Genomic DNA, 25,582 nt, shown 5'->3' on the forward strand with positions numbered 1-25,582 from the left:
AAGCCCAGCAGTCTACTGCCTAGCAATGGGCAGCAGCAGAAGCATTTAAGAGGTAGTCCCTTCTTCCTTCCAGCAACTGGTATGTTGTAACCAGTGGCCTGGGCTGGACTTCTCCAATATTCATCCACTTTCCCCTTGAATCTAAACCCCTCCATATCATAACCACTTGAAAGAAAAACAATCCTCTCTCTTCTAAGCCTGCTACTTGCTAATTCCATTTGATGTCTCCTAATTGTTACACTGGGAGAGACCAGTAATAGCCCTGTTCACCTGTCCTCACAAATTTTCTGACCTCTGCTCTAGTCCCTCTCAATTAGCACTTTTCCAGACTGAAGAGTCCTTAATTTCTTTTGTGTGACAGATCTGAAACACCTCTGATAATCTCCCCTAGTCTCCACAGTAACAGTCCCATTGCAACTTATCCTTTCTGCGAGAGGGGTGTTGACAGCTTTTAATAATACAGGCACAATCAGATAAAAATCTCTTAAAAGTCTTTCTAGGATTCAGAGAAATGATTTGCTCTTTGGTTTGGGTTCATTTGTTTTCGAGGGAGCAGGTACCAAAAGGAAACGGACCTTCCACAAGGTTAAGTGAAATTCCAATGATGCTTTGTTTATTAGTGAGAAAATGCCAGTACAGCATTGGTAAACATTCCAAACCTAGGTAAATGTTATACTCCCTAATCTCTATTAAAATACACTGCCTTTAAGACAGCCACGTTCTGAAAGTTACTGTGAGAGCGGTCTGCAACAGGGACAACAACATGGTAAAAACCCTTGCAATCAGTGTTAGAAGATTCATACCCTACTGCTTCCCCCTGCTATGGGAAAACAGAAACTGCCAAAAAATAGATGGGAGGGAAAAAATCTCTTCTCCACAGAGACACAAACACTCTGCTGAGTACCATTCTACCTGCTTCGTGTGAGAAGCCTGGTATTACCAGTTTATCTACATCTTCTTCACATCAGCATCAGCCTCTGCTTCTTTCTGAGCTGTTATGGAGCAGAAATCCACAAACCCAGAACTGCCATTAAAAGACTGATCAATGAACACATCATCTGAAAAATAAAGCTGAGCCGAGGCGCTGTCTGAAAGAGTCAAGGACTGTGCAGCTGACTTCAGCTGGATATTAAATAGCTGGGGTGCAACAGCCCTCTGCTTATTACTTTATTTCCCCTTAAGGTACAAACGTGATGAAAGTGAGTAACTTTTTGCAGAAGCACGTTGGATAGATGAAATTTTAGCAAATAAGCAAGCTAAAACTGCTAACAGAAAAAAAACAGGCCAAACATTTCAAAGACAGGCTACAGTCAGCAATCAATGCAGGGTAGAGGGAACAGAAGAAGCTGTCAGAGTAGTAATATGATGAGTTGGAAGATTTCAGCAGAGAATATATATCTTTGTCTGAAACAGAACCAAGAATGGATCAAGGAAGAAAACAAGGAACTAAAACTGTCATTGGGCCAGATGTTTTATTCCAAGGTTTTGGTTCAAGATCATTTATATTAAGAACTTCTTCAGCAGAGAAGAAGGTGGCTCCTGCCAAGACAAGTCACTAAAGCAAAATAGATTTTGAGGAAAACATGCCCAGCTAGAAAGAGTTTCCCCAAACAGCTGACAGACTGGAGATATAATTCTCTCTCATCACAAGCTATACAAACAATTTGTCTGAATTGTTTTTTGTCCTATTACTTTGTGAGAAGGCAGCACATGAAAAGTTTTCCCTCTGCAAACACCTACACGAGAAGGATCAAGGGTGTGTAGGAAACGGTGGTTTAGTACATGAAGTGCACTAAATTTAACATCATCTCCAGTCCATTCTCCAAGTACTTAATGAAATACAACTTATACCAAGTAATCACCCAAAACACAGCAGCTTGTAACCTACACAGTACTTAGGAAAAGTGCTGTTATAATTAAATATCAGAACCACAGATTGAAGAGAGATAGAGCTGCAGGCAGGTTGGCCTGGACAAGGTTTTAGCAGAAGTCTGCAGCTTTCCTGCATGCTGTCAAGGGATATTTAAAACAATCCATCTACTCCTATTGTAACTACAAAGCACTGGAGTTTGACAGCAGGCAGTTGGTGCTACTCGTTGCTACACACACCTAAATGTGACATTTTCAGAGGCAGTATCCCTCATGAAATGCAATCTGCTGAAGTCAGCAAACTCATACTGTGGAGAAATAATCACTAAAGATGTCATTTCCCACTGCAAAAATATTTCTTTGGGACTTCTTAAAGTCTCAGGGACTTGGTTGAAAGCTGCGTAAGTAGAACACAGGCTTTTGCACCTTGGGCTTGCAACTCACCAAAGCCCACAAGTTTGGCTTTCTGTGGAATCAAGGTAGGTGCTACTGGACTAATTGAGAACTTGGATTATGAGTAAATTCCTTGACAAAAGAAAAATATATTGAATTTAGGAAGCAAAGAGTCTGAAGATGCCATTGCAAGTTTCTGGCTTAGGGCTCAAGTATCAGAAAGACAGAATATTTAGAAGCAATGTGTTTTTCTCTCAGAAGTACGGGCAGTTTATTTATTTATGAAGGAAGGTCCACCAGAGAATAAACAAATATTACAAAAAAAAGCACTTTGAGGCAAATAGGAAAAATAAATCTATACCAGGTCAGAAATTACATTCTTCTTTTGAGGAAAAAAAAATCCCAGCATGTCAGAGGACAAACCTCAGGCTAGAACTTTACAAATGAAAGGGCAACCTAATAAAAAATAATTCATCAAAAGTATTAGAAGAGGATTTAAAGTGAATGGGAAACAAGCTTTTGTGACAGAGTTGTGAAAGCAGGATGCTCTAAATTAACCAGAAGTTGAAAGAACAACTCGCTTCTGTGCAAACTCTGTATAAGGAACAGGAAGCTTGGAGCATATCCTCTACAAATGCTACATTCCAGAAAGGAATAAAAACCTCCAGCCACAATTGTTGCATCAACATCATCTGAATGCAGATTTAGTTCAGTCAATGAAACTATCTTGTTCTAAAGAATTAGTTGAATATTTTCCTTGGTTTAAAAAAAAATGTTTATTTGCATTATTAATGAAAACATGAAAATATTATCTCACTTAATGTGATAATTAGAGTACTTCACTTTAATACTGTCAAGTAAAAGCTGCATTTTGTGAAAACATATGTTAAAGACAGACTTCAGCTTCTGCTATTCTTGTAATGATGAAAGCCCTCAAAATACCTCAAATAATTGTGTATTCTGTAGAAATAATGAGTAACATTAGGTAGCAAACAGCAAAAATTCATGCTATGTCTTATTACCACCACACAGCTCCACAGAATATTTGAGACATAAACCAATCAGGAACATAAATCTTAACACAATTATGTCCTATCTGGGATCAAGTTTTAACGTTTTTGCAGACAAAAACCAGACAACTGAAGACATTCTCTTTGTACAGCGCTCTGAAATACTCTGGCAAAGCACTAATTGTTCTGTTCACCAATGTAGGTAATTAAAAACAGCAATAAGGACCTCCTTTCTGCAGAAGGGTGTATCGCCTTTGTGTGGCAACGTTTTGGTAGGATGGGTGTCCTCTCATCTGTTCTAATTATCACATAAGAGCATAATAAACCATGGTGAAAATTAAGGTTCCGACTCAAATTCCTAGGCAAAACCCAGTAGGTGACACAACAGTGTGGCAAAACTCCTAAGCCATTGTTCTTGTCTGATTGTAAAATACATTACACTACACAAGGGTAACAGCCTAGTACTGCAACAGCTATTTAAAGGAAGGTATCAAGTAGGTAAAGAAGCAGGAAAGAAGCAAAGATTTTAAGGAGATTTAAGAGAAACTCTGCTTGCTCTGGTTTTGAAACCATAAACATTTTGAAGTATCACACCATTAAGAATAAGAGGAATCTCTAGTGCTGTATTTTTTTTCCTGTTAGGATTTTACAACCAATGGCAACAACCACACGATTCCAAACTGAAATTAACAGGACTAAGTGAGCATAGGTTTTGTTTTCCTCCATTCCAAAGTATGTGGGTGCAATAAGTGAGAACCGTAGCTGAAACGAAACAGGAGTCTGGTTCTGCAAGCGTTCAGTGTTCCAAACAGCGTTTCTAGGTATATACACTCTAATGGGAGGTGGGGGAGGTCCAAGAGAATATACTACATGGAAAAATCATTTGCTGGCCACAGTTCAGAGTTCATCTGGCTGCCTTCACAATTTTTAAGATTGAGTATGAGTCAAGCACTCCCAAAAATTATAAGTCAACAGTGTGGGAGCAGCCATCCCACTACTGCAGAGAAATCATGCCAATCTATTGTTCAAATCTGAACCCACAGGCTGTCTGTGTCTCTCTGCAGAACCTTGGAAACAGCCAGTCCCTGACAGACAGCAGATCTCTCACCAAGCACTGAGGCAAACAAGTAACTGTGACTAGTTGCCCTGAGACATACAGGCACACACAGATCCAACAGCAGGGCTACGAACAACCACTTTACCACTTCTGTTAAATAGTTGAAGGCTTATGCCGAAACTTGACTCAACAAAAAATCCTTCAAAGGAGCTAAATGGCTGAGAGAGATTGCTATTTGCTTTTAATACGAAACTTTTTATAGGAGACTGATTCAAATCTGTCAGGGTTAGTAATGTCCAGAAGTTATTACCCCAGGGCTGACTGCGAGTCTGTAAGGGATCGTATTCTGATGGCCAAAGTTGTCTCTCCTGCTAAGGGTCATGGCTCATACGAAGGCCAAGAGTGGAGGCATTTGAGAGCAAGCCAGAAGGCAATTACTTTATATGACCTCTGGGTTTTGCCAATACATATTTTGTACAGATTTAAGAAGAATTGGAGACACTCTGGCTTTATATGCATAAGGTGTTTGGAAGCAATAACTTATTTTCCAGCTCGAACTCTCACTGAATCTCAATTTTCTTGTATGAAGATTGGGAAGAATTTACATTGCTTCTTGTGCCTTTACATATGACCATCTTGCTGTTGTGAAGTAGTTTAGCAGCTGTATAGTGGCAATTTCTTCCACTACACAAAATGAGAGTTCTATAGCACGATGAGAAACCAGCTATAAAGACCAAAAAATTCCAAGTGCAAAAGAGAAGTGATGGAAAAGTCAACTTTCATCTGCTCCTGCCACCACTCTTACACACAAGCCTTTCCAAATGTGGTGTTTGTGATTACTTAGTCATAAATACAAAGTTTACAACTGTCACTTTCATTCTTACTATGAAGAGGTGAATCATCATCTCATGAGTACAATATGCACACCAATATAAGAATGCAGGTGAAGGCAAAATTGAGCTTCCCCGCTATCATCTGCATCATAGCTGCCAAATGAATCTGTACAATAACAATTCTGAGTAGCAGAATTATCACCTTTCTTATATGCAATGGTGTTTTAATTGCATAGCTACACTTTTAAAGGGGTTTAACAACTCTTGGGTCCTTTCACTTAGCAGTTTTCTTTGTTTAAGGGTTAAAGAAATTAACCATTGAAGGTACTGACTCTTCTTCACTCATTCTTTCATACACTTTTCCTCTGAAAGCTTGACAGAAATGTAACTTCCACCAGCACTTACCAGCTGGCCAGCTACCACCTCCCTCAAGAGTTCTTTTGATCCACCTTATTTGCTCTGATAAAAATAATTTGGCTTAGAATATTTATTTATTACTACTATGCCAAAATTAGACAAATTTATGAATCCCTATTTTTTTAATGTCTCAAACTTGAAAACTATATCCCATCCTCAGAATTTTCCCATTTGAGCACTAAAAGGGGTACACATGATGCCTCTTGGATTTGTGTGTGTATCAATATGCTAACACAATAAACACTTAAATATTGTATGTTTGGATATGTTTAAAAACTCAGGAGCAAATGAAAACTGAGAATTACATGTCAAAACACTGTTATTAGGCAAATAAACATGAGTTACATTTATTGTTTTAAAATCAAATGAGTCTCCTCCAATTCCATTCTAAGTTCTGGCTCAGATGCTGAAACCCAACGGCAATATTTATACAGAAAGAAGTGGTTTCAGTTCTTTTGCTTTAAAATACTAGAGTGTGTCAATAAGTAAACCCAAGCATTAAAAAATGATAACTATTACATGTTTTAAGATGACTAATTTCTCATGCTGAAAGTGAAAGGCTGGAAGGTGAACTTGACAAACATTCCTGTTGTTTAACAGATGACCCACAGCTAACTTGTTATTAACAGATTTATTTGAAGCCACTACAATAAAGTTCTCCAAATAACAACCACAAGTCTAATGTGATTCTCACGTTACCTCAGCTTCACCTGCAGGTTATGGTTCATCTTCCTGCAGATGGTGTTTTCTCCCAGCAGTTACACAAAGGGTTTAATAGTCACACTTCAGAAGGTGTGGGACCACCAGAAGCAGAAAAAAAGCAGGCACTTCTGGCAGCCACCATTCTGATGTACAAGCAGCAGAACAACTAAGAGCCTGTGGCCCAAAACACTCTAACATTCATGATGCATCTGGCATGAAAGACTATTAAATGGTGACTAGTAATTCATTAAGTGCCAACAAATTGCATTATGCAACCCGTGGCAATAAGAAGTCTCTCCATAAACTAACCAGAATCTGATTCAACAACCTGTAGGACAGTGAGGACAGGAGACTGACAGGATGCAGATATTTGCAGCAACCTTCCCTCCCCTCCTTTTCTACCCCCTCCAGGAAATCTCCTCAGTGTATCTCCTTGCTTGAAAATAAAGGTACAGTAGCATTTGCTGAGAAAAGGGCAAAAAGCTGTACAAGCCAAAGTGGAAAGACTGTCCTCCTGAAATGACATTCAGCTTCACTGGAGTCATGTCACAGTTAAAGAAGGGCACCCTGTACTGCCCTGTGTTTGTCAGCACTAAAGAAAAACATATTTTTAAACTTTGGTAGGTGAACACTAAATATTCAGAGAATGGATCTGAAAGTGCTCAGCACCTTTGGAACCTCTCACCTGCTTCTATCTGTTTACGTGAGCTTGCAAATCAAATGCAAGGCAGGAAGACTTATAAATTTAGCCACTGTTTTACATAAGCCCAAACTTAAGTTTCACAACGCCTGAAAACTAATCCTGCAGTAAAAGGAGCCTGTAGCCCATCAAATACTACACCACTGAGCACTACGGTGAGGCTTAGACACAAACTTCAATCTACTTTTGTGCTCTGTTTGGTGAATCCCCCCCACGTTTTAGTCTTTGGTGCTATTTCTATACTTTTTGCCAACACTCAATTCCATCAGAACACCAAAAAACCCACCACCAGACACACACATTTGGTAAAGTGATTAGTTCAGTCTCCAAATGCAGACAAAAGCCAGAGAAGAGTCTGGAGACTGAGATATAAAATTACAGATAAGTACCAAATACACTCAGCAATTTCTTAGAGGAAAACGTCATGAGGATTTTGAAGAGATGACATTTGCATCTGACTGACAGAACAGATGTACTAAACCCCGCTTTTAAAAGCCTAAATCTGAAAGATTTGTCACGGTTTGTTAGGGCCACGATTTGCACATCTGCAAAATGAGCTCCACCACGTCTCTCAGAAACAATAGCACAAAGAAAATGAAACACATTCATGCTGGAAGAGAAAAAAAAACCCAGGTGAGGGAGTCGTTCTAGTCTGCTTTGTAATTACCTGCCTTTTGAAAAGTGTGTGTCGGAAAATTGATGTAAAAATAGTAAATGGTGATTTTAAAATTATTCTGCTCATTGCCTCCAAATTCCACTTTCAACAACTGGCACCATAATGTGATGAAGAGAATAGCACTGCCACGAGGACTGGGATGCTGTCAGAACTGCAGGCTGTCTGGAGTAGCTCCAAGTTTCATGATGACTCATTTAGTCAATTATATTTCAATGTGGCCTTAATATTCAGGAGCTTACTATATAGACATCTTTCAGGAAAAAGGCTATTTCCACCAACAAACTATTAACAGTGCTTGGTATTTTCTTGATCATCCAAACAACAGTATTTAGAAACAAGCTTTTGGGAAGCTATTTCTTCCCTGTTCATTATTTCAGTCAAAAATTAGCTATTAGCAAACAGAGAGAAAATTCAAGCAGAGGACTTCTGGATGGCAAGATACTTACTTGAACAAAAAATACAGACAGAGACCATGATAAACAGCTGATTTCTCACCTAAGCTTTGATGGTTAGGGTGCCCAGGTTAAGAATAAGGTCACAACAGACCTGGGAAACAAATTACTGCTCTGTGAAATTGCTCAGAAAGCCAGACTGAAAGATCCTGGACAACAGTCTATTGAGAAAATGGGTTCTGAGATGTTTCATTCAGACAAATATTGCTGTAAAAATGACTAATGTGGACATACAGTGTGTGACTGGGAGGAGGAGGCAGTAGCTGAGCCTACTTTGCTCCCAGCCACTCTGTTTCACCCTGGAGCAGGCTGAACATATACAGCCTAGCTGACAAGAGAGACAAAAGTCAGGGCAGATCAAAAGAAACATGAGACAGTCACTGCTGAATGCCCCCTAATCCTTAAAAAAAAAAAAGAATGAAGAGGTGGCCTAGGAAGCTGTTGAAGCTATCATTTGTTGGCTTAACTCCTTGCAAAGCGACAGGGCAGAAGGGTGCCTGCCTGCAGCCAGTTGTCCCACGGGACTGTAGCAACACCCTCCCCCAATTTGGACACACTCCTGTTTCTCCAGACTTTCAGCAGTTGTCCATAATCATCTGAGATTCGAGTATACACTCGAGTGATTAATCTCCTTCCAAGCTTGCAATTTATTTTCCACAGCACTCATTTACTTTTGGTCCTTTCATTTCTTTTTTCCAACTGCATGTAATTATGTATCTACATGTGCTGAGAAATCATTACTTGATTACCACTAAAAGTAAGAGAGGCTGGGACTTGTAGGTCTGATTATAATGATGAGGGAAACAACAGTGCAAAAACCCCCAGAACATTCTGCCTGACAGAGCTGCAACTCTCCTCTCTGGCAGCCCAAGTTTGATGGCTTTCAGGTGATACTGGAAAGCTCAGATGTTTCCAGTATGAATTATGAGCCAATCTCAAGTGAGCAGCAGCAGCCACCCACACTTAACATTGTGCATCCATCTCAGAACACGAACAAAAACAAACTGTAAGGCAATCCCAGCTTTTCCTCAGTACCTTGCTGTCTCCCACAACAGAAAGGTGTAGTGTTTCAGCATAGCTCTACGTCTCCCTACTATTTTTTATCATCTTGATTATGGCTTTACAATTCTCTTCTCAGCTTCAGTAACAGGGAAAGATGAATAGAAACTTCCATGAACATCGTAATCGCTCCACAAACCAGAAAGGTAAGAGAATATCGTATGGTCAATGACAGCAAACATGAAGTGTGGAAAACATACTGTCAGTCTAAGGATTTTTTAATGGGTGTATATTCAACACTGCTGATTATTCAAGCAATTACAGAATATGACATTCAGATCTCGGGTTTCTTTAACTAAAATATATTCCAATTGTTTGCTTTCATCAGCAAAAGTAAATTTCAGGGGATTAAGTTTCAAAATTTGGAGGTAATTAAAGCAGTCTTGCTCTTTTTGCAACTGCAAACATCACCTTTCAGAAATACCATTTATGCTTAAAGTTGAGAACACTTGGAAAACAGCTCACACTTTTGATATCGTGACACCACAACTAAAAGACTTTCTAGCGTAAGACTAAATTTGTCTCTGGATTAAATTTGTGAAGCAGCAATTTCTAAAGATCCCATCTTTAGTTGTTAACACCTTGAAATTAATATTTTATGCAGGAATCAGGCTTGTGAATAGTCCCTCTAGAATACTGCATTGGTAGTCCCTAGGTCCTACAGATTAGGTACAAGTAGTAGAGGATCACCTAAATTAATCGGCGCATCCTCATCTCCTTTGTGCTGGTGCTCCGTAGAAGAGCCCTCGGTAAGCAGATATATATACACACACATACCATATCTGTAGATCAGCTAATGGCCTATCAACTGCACACCAACATTTTTTCTGAGTACTTGTATCTACTGAGATGTCAGTGAAAAAAAAAGTGCAAAATAGCAAAGGGGGAATTTCTAAACACCAAATCCAAACCATAGAGATCAAGACTTCTGCAGTTCAGTTTTCAGTCCAATGGATTTGTGTCTCTGGCTTTGTTTTCTATACACTTTGCTAATGATCAGCTACTGGTCTTCATACTGAGTGAAAAACCATCGCCACTTGGCTGGGGAGAGGGGCTCTAAAACACAAGACTGCATTAGAACATCAGTATTAATTATTGAAGTTCATTTCTGGATTCCTGTCTGAAGAGAGTCCCCAAAGACAAGAAAAAAGCAACGTGTCTAACTTCACAACCCTGAAGGGTCTAGAATATGCCACGCTTCTAAAACGTGAGCTTCAGAGCTCTAGCTTCTCTGCAAGGCATTCTGCACTCAGCAAGACAGAAATAAATCCCCAACTCTCAGCAGGAGACACCTCTGCAGTCGCTTTGGCTCTCCAGAGGAAGGGAAGGTATTTGGTTCCTTCTTCTGCGAGGAATAAGTCCCAGTGTGTTTTGTTGGGCTGATTGAGAAAAGAAAGATTCAGGAATCACCTGGTAACTTTGGGGTTCCAAAATAAAGAATATGACATGGCTCATTCATTTCCTTTTTCCACAACATTTTTTTTACTTGCTGTACTTCATTTTTATTTGCTTATGTGTTTGAACCAAGGTCAGGAAGGACTCAACTGATAATGATATGATTCCTTGACGTGTGGCATTACTTCTCCAGCAGGTCAGCCTATACAATTATTGGTTTAATAGAGTTTTAGGCAAAGATACTATCAGAGCAGATGTCATGTTTTAGAGGTAAAGGCACCATTTGGAATCTCCTGATAAGACCCTGTACATTTTGCCTAGGATGCTTCTAGATGACTCGATGGCTCTCGCACTAGAGAAAGGAGATATACAGGGTTCTACTCTTGTTTTATTGTTCCTTTTTTGATAAATTGGAAGATGGAAATAATTCCTTTTGGCTATTATAGTAGCTCAAACACATATTTCATTTTAGCTACCCTGGCTCTATGCTCTGGAGTTGTCTGCAGCAATGTTAAGTCCTGGCAAACTTTGTGTGGAGATCTTTACAGGAATATATCCGTATGGGAATGCACTAGCTGGCTGCTGTCATAAGAGGAGAGACTAGAAATGAAGACACTATGCTCTTAAGTGCATAAAAAAGGAGAAAATATTAATTTTACAGATGTGTACCTGTTCAACTATCCAAAACATTTTCTCTGCCTTGCAGAGCTTCCTCATCCCGCTGCCATATGGTACGAAGAATTTTCTATCTTAATATTTGGAGACTTGTTTTCTAACAGGAACTACTAAATAATTTGGTAATTTCTTAATAAGCAGGTAAATAAAGTTTATTATTATTATTAAAAATTAAGACACCAAGCCAATTATTTCTTCCTTGTTAAGTTCACTACAAAAAAGGGTCTGTGGAAAAAGACACATGTCATAGATTACTATATGTTCAATGACCAGCTGTTTTAAATTTGGACATTAAGTAATTCACTCATTTCTGTGTGCAAGAGCTGAATGATTTAATAAATTCCCATATGCCCCACCGTGTGCCAGCTATACTAGGTTATCGAAAATCCAGCTGCTGTTATGATAATAGCTGCCAATGCTGAAACTACTGAAGAGAATAATGAGTCAGCTTCAAGTCAACTAAGACACGAACTGACACAGTTCCCACAAGAGACGTGGGAATACAATAGATCTGTTAATTAAAAACTAACACTGACCCACAGTCACATGAAATTAAGAGCCAAGAACTCGTGTGAATTGCTTAGAGAGGGAAATTCACGTCCAACCAACCTGGAGGAAGACAAGCAGCTCCACTGCCATCAGTTGTCCGAGATGCATAGGAATGCCTTTACGAATGGCACATACAGTTGATTTTTTCAATCTATCCTATTGTGTTGCAGCTTATTTGCCTTTCTTACATAATGCCCATGTTTTACATTACCAGATGGTTAGATTTTTCAGTGATCATGAAAAACTGATTATGAAAATTTGATTCATTCTTGTACAGGTACTTTAAGGCAATTTAAATTTCAAAGGCAATTCATTAAAACAAGCACAGAAAGAACAACAACAAAAAGCAGATAAAGAGAGAAAGCAGCCAAATACGATAACAGAAATAGTTCTCCAGACACCTATTTTTAGGACAATTGGTGCAAAAATATCCCTCCACTAATAAATCATAAAAGCTAATAAAAGACCTCCTTGGACATTAAATCATTACTTGCAGTTATAAAAGCTTTGCAGGTGAACGGGTCAGCGTAAGTAAACACGTTCTATTTCATCTTTTTATTTCTCACAATTACTTCTATTAAGATAAATAATCCTGAAATCATCCTGGAAATCCTCAGTCCCATAAGCAAGACTAGAGTATTGATATATTGATGTGAGTGTACATCAGCTACAGGACATAAAATACTCATTAAAAAAAGAAACCGACACAACTCATTGACATTTTTTGGAGCTGGATCATCTCCAGGACACAAAGTATACAATGCTCAAAAGCCACATTAAAGAAGACTTCAATAACTCCAACTTCAAGCAGTTTATATATAGTAGCTTAAGTATAAAAAAACCCTAATTCAGGAATGTATTATTTGAAAAAGATTAGGAATATACTGACAAATTAAAAGCATGTCATGCAGAGATTTCAGATGCTTATAAAAGCTCAAGCAAAGGGGCAAACCACATCAAGGGGCTTACAGAAAGCTCACAGGCTTTGAAAGCTTGAAGAAGCTCATTCCTTTTCATACCTTAATCATAAAGTTGCAAATAATTGTGCTTTCAGCCACATGTTCTTGACAGTGGAAAAGAAAACCCCCAAACACTGTTATTTTCTCAAGTATTAGTAGACTTACTTTTCTTTAAGGAAATCCACTACTTGTTTGAAGTCTGCCACGCAGTATTCTCTTTTCATGTCCATGAGCACACTGTCAGAGGCTGACTGGACCGGTATGTGCAGAAAAGCATATACTCTGGGATGATTGAGGATCTTCGCCATTTCCTAAGAGTTATTCGGAAAGAAAAGCAAGGTTTGAAGCGTTACAAAAACAATATCCAAAAATCTCCTTTAAATGAAGTATCAGCAGTAAATGCTTTTGAAAACCAAACAGTACTGAGTAGCAGTGGCCTGTTGGGAACATAAGCAGCAAGCTGTGGGACTGCATTTCCTTTGAGATACGAGTGACATTCCCTGTGTAGCACTGGTCAGCCAATCAAGAGAAAATCTGAGAGGCAAATTATTGTGAAAGTTGGTGCTTTAAACAGTGGCTGCTTTCAATTTCAGAAGATGGTAAAGGTTTGCTGCCCTCTTGTCAGTCAAGTAAGTTCTTAGGTATCAATATGAGAATATCTCTAATTGGACTATCCTTAAAGTTGGCATATTTGTTAATCGAGGTCTATCTGGCCATTTGCAAACCTGCTCTGATGCTGGTCTGAAATATGTTACCTGTGTTATTGCAGAGAAATAATTCCAGGAATTACAAGTATTTGGCTATAAATGGGACAGAATTACTCAGAGAGGCAGCTAAAAGCAGAACAATAGCTTGAAAAGAGACAGAGGATGTTACACATTTTGTATATAGGGAAAAAGACAAGTAAAGGTAAGAGCAAAATGCCACCAAACTCCCAAAATCAAAGCCAAACTAAACCCCTGAGGGAGGCTGGGCAGGGTGATGGAACATGAGATGGAGAATAGAATCCAGCAGTCACGTTTCTTCCATTTGGATTATTTACACAATTAAGGACACATAGTCTAGCAAGAATGTTTGGTTCTTAAAAGTTGAGACAACACAGCATCTAGATTGTGTGCAATATGCTACAATATGGTTAATGCTTCCCCTGCAGAAAATAGGCAAATTGCGACACGGGACCATATTACAGGCACAGGTTTTCCCTTTCTCCCTGTGCAGTGAGCATTCAGGATATAGCCTGGGACCAGGCACTGTGCTGCCTGCTCTTCTGCCATGTGTGCTCTGCACGCTCCAGCCAGGCTCATTCAGACCATTCCTCCTCTTTCCTTTGACAGCGTATATACTGTCTGACAACACACGCTGCTGCCAGAGTTAAGTTGCAACTATTTACAAATTCTTTCCAGATCATTAATCAGCAATATCAGTCACACATGTAGATTGTTTTCCTCTGTGTTTCTACAAAGCCAGCCTAGATTGTTCAAAGAGAAGGGAAACATCCCTGTGCCTTTTAACTTTCAGGTGCCCCCTTTTACAAGCACTGATTTTCAGAGCAAGAAGAAGAAACTGCTCTCTCAACACATACTTTTCATCTGACTAACGTGTACAAAACCTGAACTCTCTCAAATCACTTTTGAAAGCAGTTTTTAAAGCTTCTAAGATCCTACTGCATTGATGTTTAAGAGAAGCAGTTACATCATTCAGTGGAATATCTACTCCAGGTATGTAAAGTACACGTTACGGTAATAACTGTAAATGGAGGGCATACAATGGGAGGCACAGAAGTCAACCTGGCTCTCAGGGGAGGCTGGAGGTATAAAAGAGGAAAGAAAAGGCCACTGTACAAATGTTGTGTGTCCATTTCAAATGGCACCATTTGTCTATGCCCTTAATTTCAGATGCTCAGCTAGAAAACGTTTGCAAAATAAAACCGTGAAGAACAAGTTCTACACAATAACAAAATTAAGAGAACTTGCCTTCTCTTTTAAGCTTTAGAAAATACTGTAAACAGCTTTTATGAAGCATCTTAGCACTCATCTGTGGGTTTTTTTGCTTACCAATAATAAAATATATCTCTAAAACATGAGAAATGGTAAAAGGGCTGGAACCTACGCCGTGTGCCACAAGCATATCACCCTGCTTATCTCTTAGTTCAAAGCACTTCATTCAAAAACAGATTCATGATACACAAAACCAATATAAGTCAAGTTTCATAACACGTTTCTGAATCTGCCAAATTCTTGATATAACTTGCCCTACAACACAGAGTAAAATGTGATTCTTTCTCGCTCTTCTCAAATTTGGCATCTCCTGAATAACAGCCTCTTCAACATGTGATCACTTTGTGAAGGTAATAAACTATTTGTTAGGATTTCTGGCTACAAAAGTGTTGCTTCATTCCAGCTTCTGTAAGGCTGAGAATCATTTAATAGGAAAAAAATCCAGATTTCTTTCCCAGAGGGAATAATGCATTTAAAACAGTAAGATTTTGGTTTTCCCCCTCTGCATTCACACTAAACACTTTTTAAAGGCTGCTTTTCAACTTTAAGGCAGGATTGATTCTCTCCATGATAGCAGCTATTTTAAACCACATACAAAACTAGCCATACACTGCAGGCCAACAGGAACTAATAAAAAAAGTAGAACTAGCGTGTATTTACCTATGTTGAAGACAACACGTGCAGTAAAGAATGAGAAACTCTCCTGTTGTACCACAATACACTACATGGGTTTTAAGCGCTGAAGTCCTATTGTGTATATTCCTCTATTTCCAGGCATAGATCTGAATCAAAAGCCCTACTGATAAACTGGTTTCCCACCAGCCAAACAGGATCATAACTGTCAACTTGGTGAATTTAGCAGAACACATTAATACAAACCAAACACAGACAGAAATACCCGGTGACCCACTGTTTAGTCACTTCTAAGTGTTCCAACCCTTAAGGTTCTGTGATTCTGAACTTGAATCAGAAGCTCAGAGTGAGCAATTCAGAAACAGCAGAATGAACTAAACGGAAGTTTTGCACAATTACATCAGAAATCTTCCAACCTTTGTAAGTGTTCAGATATAAACATCACATTCTAATCCAGAGCTTTAAGGTAAGATGGTTCCAGTCTTACCTTTTACCCTCCCCACACCTAAAAGGACACTGGAGTACTTCACCACGTAGGTTTGATTACATTACAGCTATGTACTGAATGGTCAGACTTAGTCAATGCTGACAGATTTTCCCACACCACAGATTAATAGATTTCATCACTTAATAAAATTCTTAGTTAATATCCCAGAGAGAACTTGAAGGACATCATGGGCTAATGCATAATTGTACTTTACAGCGTCTCAACATTCTATGCTAAACATATGTTCCCTGTTGGGTTTTCCTATATCAATACATACAATTTTTGTTATAAAGTGCGTTGTGTTACTAGATATAATAACATAGTTCAGTTAGAAGGAAAAATGCAATATAGAACTTGAGTTCCATCTGGAAACAATAAATGAATAACTTTTTGAAACCGTACCACTGCAAGAGAAAAATTCTGTCTTTAATCATGACTGGAACAGCTGATTGCTTTTTCCTCCCTATCTAGGAATAATACATCTAGGAAAGTAGGGAAGCATTACCCAACAATGACATTTCATGTAGGAACGTAAAGGTCAAAGAGCAGCATAATTTGGTTTAGGCTGACTTGACAAAACACCGAAGTCGTCTGCATTTGGAACCTAATGACCTAATATTCTTTAGGCTACTGATCACATTGGAAATCTTTTTTTCCCCCAATTCTTAGCAGCTGGAGTACATCAGAACACAGGGCACACTGTCAGGAAGATTTTTATCTAGTCAGTATATTTTATCCTAGCAATTACAATACACAGATTTAAGCATCTAACCAGAAAATCACTCCTCCTGTTTGTAACGACGCCACATGGAACCACAGCAAATCACAGAGACAATAAACATCAATATCTGTGCATCTTTATGTCAGCACCAACAAGCTGTTCAGGCAGCTCATCTTTTCCCTAACCTAAAGTAGACAACAAGCCAGGATCTGAACTCTGCCTCGTGTGCGAGTCACAATGATCTGAATAACTTGCTTACTGGCTAAAGGATTCTGTCCTCTGCCAGCAGCGAAGCCCAGAGAAACCCTCATCTCTATGGAAACATGACAAAATGACACTCCCTCAGAACTTCTTCCCCTCATGGCAGATGTTTGGGATATGTCACGAGGGGTGTCCTTTGGGCTATGTCACACGGCGTGTCCACTGACTGTTGTCTTTTAAAAGCCCAGTGGTGCCACCACCAGCACGGCCTGGATAGAAATCAAGTGGCTGTGGTCCGTTTTTCCAGCTCCTCTGCTGCAGTGCAGCTCAGGAACAGATGTGAAGTAGTGATGCAGGCATGGCAATGATGACACAGTACAAGCAAGCCTGGAAAGTCCCAAATAGTTTTGTTTAATAAACAGGGGACCCTCCCCTCGCTCCCCATCCCCCATGAGTAACGGGGCTGTACAAACCCAAGGAGGTGCAGGACGTATAATTGCAGCCCTCTCCAAGGACACTGCTTGGAAGGCAATGCCTGCTCTTCACCTGTATATGAAGTGGGGGAGATGTAAGGAAGTCATAGGATGGGCAAGCTTAGCAGCAACCCCTACCCTGACATGACTTCTGCCCAGGTCTCCGTCCCATCATCAGGATAAAGGGAGATCACACTGGAGCACTTAGAAGCCCTCACAGTTCTGACTAGTGTAATTTGAACCTTCAGATCAAATCCTTGGATTGCTAGATGGAGGGCAAAAATCTGTTTTGTCATATGGGAAAAATGCCTTCTACTTTACCAAACAAAACACTGGTGTTAGCTCAGACCCCCTTAGAAGTGGATGCAAACCAGACGGCCATAGGAAACGCAGCCCTGAGAGCCATCTGCTCAGCCCTAGCAGTGCCCAGCTGTTCTCCAAGGTGTGGGGTCTCTTTACTCCTCTCAACCTCATAAAACAGACAACTCTGGCTAGCAAGGTAGGGTTTTTCCCCTCTTTTACAGCTACAAATTAAGCCTAACGTGAAAAACCAAACCGATCTGTACCAAACCCATCTACACGCCTTCAAAACCTTGCCACTTCTCATTTCATTGTAAATGACAAGTAGACAGGAGTTTTTGCAGAAAAACAAAGTGTCATTCAGGTAATGCCACAATACAATAATGCATTTGGTAGTTCAAAGCTTCAGTTGAGGTTTGCTGCATTTCTTGCCACGAACCAGTGCACAAACATTAAAACAACACAGCACCAAATACCAGCTACCCGACTTTAACTTTTAAACAGGGAAATAACAAGAACTCTCCTGCTCTGTTAACAAGAACATATGTTTGTCTCCAAGATACAACTCTGTAAAAAGAGCCTCTGCAGTGTATCATTTTTTTTTTGCTACTTATCTGCTGAAACCAGTAATTCCCAGTAGAGATATGCTAACCTAGGCTGCCAAAATACTGCACAATAAGAAAACTGGTATCCCTATCACAATATGTTTGCAGTGGTAAGATAGCACTGACTTCACATGGGGTAAAATGTAAAGCCTCAGCATTTACCTCAGGTAGATGCTGCTTGCTTATCACTCATTCTGCATGGAGCCATGAGCCTGAGTACAACACATTAGTCTCTGCAAGGCTGTCACCAAAGCAGAGCTGCTGCAGTGGCAGGTTCAGCATTACCAGTACCACATCAATTTCCTCGAGGCGCATCTTCAGTTCCACCTGAGCTGATGGATGTTGTGTGGTTGGAAACAGGCAGTGAACAATCTAGTGCTTTCTAAGATGAAAACTGTCACTGCTGCTGCTGCAGCCATTGTTAAAACCCTACAGAGACTTTCTGGAGGTTCACAGTGCTGTTTGTCCGGTTTCAATAAATACTTTAAGGTATTTTAACATAACTTAAGGTAAAATGTACATTTCATTAACGGCTAGTGGTGGCTTAATGACCCGAAGCCAGTCAACAAAATAGCTAATGCTAATTGCTTGGCAAATGATTAATTCTGATGTGCATGAAAATACACACTTTTTCAGCTTCTCCATGGTGCTCTTTAATTCCTCATCATTAAGCCCTCATCGAAGTATTTTTTTCCAGCACTAAATTAATACTCTTCTTTGCAGTACTTATCAGAAACATATTGGGAAGTTCCCTTAAAAAGGTGATTTACTGCAACAGCACACTGCTACTTTAAATATCTGTCTCAATCATATTTATGCTAATGAAACCTTGGAAATGAATTAAAGCACAGAGAGGCACACACTTGTAATAGGCAAGCAGGACTGTCACATTACTTTTTGCTCCAGAAACCTGGATGTCTGAAATGAACTGCTAGGTTCAGCCACACTATGCATTTGTTCACCACCTCAAACATGAGAATCCCATATGATAGAAACAATCAATGGTTTCTGCTCAGAGGGGAGACGTAGAACCAATGGGATACCCCCCAGAGTTCAGTTGCACTGAAGGCAGTGCCAGGAAGCCTCTCTATTGTTTCCCTCTGTTTCAAACAAGCGAGTATAAAACCCACACCAGTGTCTCCTTTAGCAGGTCACAGTGGAAGGAAAATAGGGGAAGGTTTTAATCAAAACCTAAACCTTTAGGCAAAGTGCTATCACTTGCTCTCTTTTGTAGGTAACAGATTTGAGGAGCTCAGTTTCATAACAAAACCGAATAAACATATTCAAAACCATAATGACCAGATTGGTATCACAGAATTTACATCCCTCCCTAGCTCCTGCTCATTTAACTTAACTAAACCAATTGAATTCAAAGACTGGGTAGAAGAGTATTTCTGTCTTTTGCTCAATTCACAATGGTACAGAAACCCAAAGCCAGTATTATTGTGCAGTTTTATTAAAGTCTCTAGAGCACATCTTCCTTTTCCTCATTTTTAAAGATAAATCACCTCAAAAAAACCCACCTCAAACTCTTTTTTTTTCCCCAACAAATGCCAAAGCCTAATGAAGCAAGCAGCCATACTGAAGATTATGTAGATGATGTTGCAAAGCAGGGCTGATGTGACAGCTCATCTATCAGAGAAAACAAAGGGGTTTATGCATCTAAGCTAAACAGAAGCCTTCCAAACAGCATGGAGAGTAGTTGGGAGAACTTCACTTATTATAATACAAATAACTAGGCAAGCCAGCTCTTATTTGGTTTTCAATGAAGGCAGAGATATTAAAAGATGACATAGATTGTCATGCAAGCTATATTTTTTACAATAGCTCCTACCCCAAGGCCTTGAAGCAACTGCTAAAATTCCCACTTTATTCAGCGAAAAAGAAAAAGCAGTTTTGCATGTATGTGCATCCCCTTCTTTGGACAAACTGCTCCATTAAGGCTTTTCCTTTCTGTTAGTAACCCACCAAGGAAGCAAGCCACAGCTCCAAAGGTCTGTGGGGATGCGACAGTATCAAGAAGTAACTGACAGACACTGACTCTCAACACAAGACTGAGTGGGGATCTGTCTGCATTTCAATACTCTCCATTCTGGTGATATCTAAAGAGAAACAGTCACAGGAGCACATCACAATGAAGCTACAGTTAACATGCACAGCTTGAACTGGTCAAGCAATGTGCTACTCCATGTCAACCCCTTTGCACAACACCAATTTATTTGCAGGTATTAAATACAGTAGAGCACTGGATGTGTGCATCAAATACTCTGTCTTGAGGAAGAAGTAAACAAAAGCAGTTCCTTCTCTGTGTTTCTCAAAGCCTTTTTTTCTACTAGTGTTACAAAGAATAGGAGCCTCATTCCCAGCAGAACAACTTTATTCCCTTTATTGTTCTAAGTTCCCAACATAGTAATACTGATAAGGTTTTGGAGAACACCCAGGACTCACAACACAAAACCTTCCAGAAGAAGAAGATGGGTTCTTATTTTGACATGTATTAAGTCAAATCATATTCCACCAGCTGGAAGCAAACATGTCACCAAGTATTTATGGACATTAGGACCTGCTGAGTCTGAAATCTTACAACACTAGATTAGAGAAAGTGGTGTGACAAATGTATCTTAAAGCACAGCAGAGATTCATTCCTTTCCTAACCCCCTCATATCCAAATATACGTTCACTCTGGGGTGAGTTCACTGCTGAAACAGTTCCCATGACGTTACATCTTAAGAAGTCAAGGAAATGTGCTGTATTTTGAAACCCCAAAGAACACTTCAAGAGGAAGAACAGGAGAGAGAGTATTTTAACACTAAACAAATTAAAAGTTAGCACACAAAGAGTAGGCAAAATGCATACACAACCTCTATAGGGTGAATAAGCATTTACCACAACACCAAAGGAAACAGTAAGCATCCCTTTCAATCCTTTTTTTTTTAGAAGCCCAGATAGAACTGTCCCTCTCATCCTCCCTTTATTATCTGAGAGTTCTTACTGCTAAGCAAGACACAGTTTGCATAGAGGCAACTATGCAATTACAGCAAGGGAAAGCTGCATGGTCCACCGACTACAAAACATTGGAAAATGCATGGAAATAAGAGGTCAGGGGCTTAACTATTCATTTATTTAAATATGTGCCACAGTGGGGTTTTTTTCTGGTCAAATCAACAGCTTTTAATTGACACTTTCAAATGCAGCAGTGTATGAGAACGACAAAAACAACACCAGAAACAAAGCAAATACATGTCCTAAAGGCCTTTTAACTCCAGAAATCATGCTGCCCTTTTATTTGTCATTGAAGAATGCAAGCACATCATTCCATTTTTAAATGCACTCTAGTTTAGGCAAAACTTGAGCTTACACACAAAAATGATCAGTGCATTCAGAGGGGAAAAAAAGGAGGAAGAAAGCGAAGTGAATGAGTAATTTCACTGTAATATGTCTCTCTGTGCTGCGTCAGGGCATGTTTTGAGGAAGCCATCTGTAGAGTATCAGCTTCAATGAGGTTGAAGGGACAGAAACACTGAGCTGACATGAAAAAAATCAAAGCAAAAGAGCAAAGAAACACCACTGCGAGTTGTGGCACGCTTGGCACACCTCACACAGCTAAAGGCACGGCCGCCACGCGGGCTCCGTCTCAATGGCTGCCCCATCACTCACGTGCCCTGAATTAATAACGGAGAGAAAGCCCACAGATGGCACACGGGATGGTTTGAGACAGACTCGTTTTGACAGGTGACAAAGACGACTGCTCCCCTAGTCATGTGAAATTAAGCACTTACGGGAATGGCAGGTGTGAACTGCCTCCTTCCTCCAGATTTGGAAGCGTCCGGTCGCTCACAGAAAGAGCTGTACTAAAATCCCAGACAACTCTGTGTTAAATGTGAGATGTGAGCCCCTGCCCTTTTACAGTCTGGATGATCTGCATTCCCTTCTGATTTGGACAGAGACACCGATAATGAACAAGAAAATGAAGTTAAAAGCCTATGGAAAAATGAAACACATTCAAGGCAAAACCGAGTCTCTAACACCATGCAGCTAACACCAATTCATTTCAGCCTGCTCTACATTTGGCCTCATTTTTCACCGTTTGGAATAACTCTCACTCACCAGGTATCTACTAGTACTGTTTTAATGGATTTTCCCCAATCCTCCATCAGTAACTGCAAGTGGATGTAAAACACTGTCTCACTCGAGCACTAGTCAATAACTGCATAATCTGACTGCAGAATAAATGCTTGGAGGGTCCTTCTAAAGCAAGTGGTATACCTTATGGACTTTTGGTACATGTTGATACCATAGGATGGTAATATCCTTGCCACTCAGTTGTCTGTATAGTTCAAACAGCAGCTCTGTGCAGAGACATAAGTAACTGTACAGGTGTGCACTCACTGAAGGTTTTGCTAAGACCATGAAATGGATCCTCACACTGATCTGTTCCTTCACCTTTTTTATTTCACAAAACATTAAAGTGAGCTAAACCATTTTTCCCCTCACCATACCTCATGTCTGTTTCCTAAAATGTTCTGCCCTGCAGATAAACACCCCAAGTTTCCCTCAATGCCATGTGGCATCAACATCTTAAGGGAAGACAGACAAGGGCATGTTCAAGGCACATCCCTGTTCTTTTTATTTTCAAGGTCCTCCCATTCTGACATTTGAAAGGGTGTAGAAACTCGAGCAAAGAGAAGAAGAAACCTGTGAATTTCAAGCACACAATCAAGCCAGTCACCTAATCCTTTAAGGATCAGAGATTGAAATATGCAGCTATTGGAAGGAAAACAGGGATCTGTGAAATGTTTTAAAACCTCATATTGAAGCACAAAATCATTCCTAACAACAGTGTTGGTGTAAGACTACAAATTAGTATTTAAAAACTGTACATGATGTCTTTGGAAACTGGTATTTTTAAACCTTTTAACTTACAAGTCAGAGTCTTTGGAGAAAATAAAAGTACATGTATAAAACTTTGTTATTAGCTTTGGAGACTATAAGAGTAACAAGAGTCAGACAGACATAAAATAGCCAAAAAAGATCCTAGTTAGCAACATGACTTCCAACAAAATGAATTAATAAAAAGTATCAACTTCTAAAAACGATAACTGAAAGGGGTTTGCAACCAGGAACACAGCTTCATACCTTTCTAAGGAGATAACGAAACCACATCTGGATTTTATCCTAAGCGACAGACGTGAAGGTTAATCAACTTCTCGTTTCGTTTCTTGGGGTTTTTAAACAAATCATAGTTATACCCTTTCCTCAACCAGAAAGTTAAAAGCACATTCCCCACAAAAAGTTTATTTTTGTCTGGTGAAAATGTATACAGGAGGCTGGCAGCATTCCCTAGTGATCACTCAGATACAAGTCTGGTAAGCCTGGAAGAGAGGACTAGACAAAAATGCAGGAGGTACAGAACCTTTCACAAATGTAGTGATACATCAGCAGCATTACTTTACTAAATTACAAGGTCAGAAATTCTTGGTCATACGTGGAACACTGAAATGTGATTGAATAATCCTTAACAAAAATGATATGAACTGTAAAATATATGAAACACCAAAGAGGACAAGCAACAGCAGATGCTGCTGGACAAAACCAGCCAGTGTCCACATAACATCTCCTGCACAGCAGCAATGGAGACATGTTTCCAACAGGCTTTCACACTTGAAGGTCCGTTTTTAAAGAGATTAGAATCCTTTCCCAAATATGAGTCAGGCTCAGGAGGGTCTGTCTACAGCACTCTCTAGGAAGTTTAGAAACAGGAAGATTAGAGATCACAAATCATAGAATCATTTGTGTTGGGTGAGACTTTTAAGATCATCGAGTTTAATGTAACATTGTTGAGTCCATGACAACACCATGTCCTGCAGGGTCACATCTACACATCTCCTGAGTATCTGAAGGGATGGGGACTCCACCACTGCCCTGGGCAGCCTGGGACAGGGCTGAGCAGCCCTTTATTTTTTTTTTTCCTAATATCCAACCTGAACCTCCCCTGACACAAGTGGAAACTACTTTCTCTTGTCCTGTTGCTTGTTACTTGAGAGTCAAGAGAAGCCATTCCATATTGGTGCCACCAAGAGGGCTGCTGACTGAAGGGAAGCAAGGTACTTTCCTCTTTGCTCAGATGATAACCAATTAAGACTATTACAGTGCTGCTTAGCTGGGCAGAGGAGTTTCTAATTTCCAGTGAATGATTATTTATTTATTTATTTTAAGAAGAAAGGCTGTGACAGGACTTGCAAGATGAGCAGCAGTGACAAATGCGGCAGCCCGTGCCAAAACACTTTTAATAATGTGAATTAAAAATGAAAGCAAAGACACCAACTGTGAAAATTGCCAAAAGCTTGATTTGCTTTTGTACAAGGTGCTGAAAAATGTTATAATTAAATTAAAAAGAAAAAAGGAAGGAAAAAAACCAACTTGTGACAGATACAAGAGTCTGAGGCAGGATGCAAAGCTCTGAAAAACACTACCAAGCCACTTCCCGAGTATCTCTATTCGGCGTGTTGTTAAGACACTACATCTTAGCAAAGATTATGTTCAACCGAAGAATAACAGCCTGGGAAATTTCTTGCAGTTTTCTGCAGCTTCTATTCTTTAGCTGGTGAAGTGAAAATCTGTTTATTCCTACCCAGATGAGAATCCTCTAGCCCATGTGGTTCAATAGAGAAAGGTGCAGTTATGGCACTCTGGGGAGGAAATACTGTCCTTGACAGCTTAAGAAAATGTAAGTGCAACTCTTAATTCTGTAAATCTCTGGGAAAGCAGCACTGACACCAGCTATTTATCTGGATATTGCACATGGTTAGAACATTTACTTTAAGCTATATCCTTCCCTGCTTTTTCCTCCTTTTTCAAATTAGGTTCTTTCTATAAATAGTTCCTATGAATTTCGATAAGCTCATTTGGTGACAGATGCAACCAAACCAACAGAGCTTTGAGGCAGACCTCTCACTTCCTGCTCTGCATCCATAAGCTATTCTTCCAAATGCACATTGTTCTACATTTTGTTGCACTTAATCTCGCTGAACTCCTCAGTTAGACTTTTTTTAAACACAGATATACTCAGAGTTTCCATTTCTTATCATGGAAGCTCTACACACTCTCAGAATAGCACTGGACACAGGATAATGAATACGTTGCTGAGTGAGACCAGCAGCATATAGTGTGTCTGGAAATATTCATCTGAGGTGCTGCAGGAAGACAAAACCAATCCCATAGCCTGTTGCCTGCTAATGGCATTTCCTTTAGTTCTTGAAAACACTGGACGTGCTCACGAATGAAATGCTGCTACAAGAAAGCTCCTCAGAGCTCAGATCTCAAGAGGTCAGTGGTCTGAGTAATATTATATTATATTCTTCCAGAATGACTTGAATGTCTTACCATTTTGACAACTTGCTTTGTCAGGCAAATGGCTTA

General features: G+C 39.7%; 1 protein-coding gene across 1 annotated transcript in view; it reads right to left on the reverse strand.

The window, feature by feature from the left end:
• The window catches only part of CDKAL1 (CDK5 regulatory subunit associated protein 1 like 1), a 335,233-nt gene that overhangs the window by 108,094 nt on the left and 201,557 nt on the right, over positions 1–25,582 (reverse strand). The window contains exon 11 of the mRNA XM_061995176.1: positions 12,912–13,057. Coding sequence (XP_061851160.1) covers positions 12,912–13,057 — 146 coding nt within the window. The remainder of the gene's footprint in view (positions 1–12,911; positions 13,058–25,582) is intronic.

This window comes from Colius striatus, chromosome 4, assembly GCF_028858725.1.
Source record: "Colius striatus isolate bColStr4 chromosome 4, bColStr4.1.hap1, whole genome shotgun sequence".
Classification (NCBI taxonomy): Eukaryota; Metazoa; Chordata; class Aves; order Coliiformes; family Coliidae; genus Colius; species Colius striatus.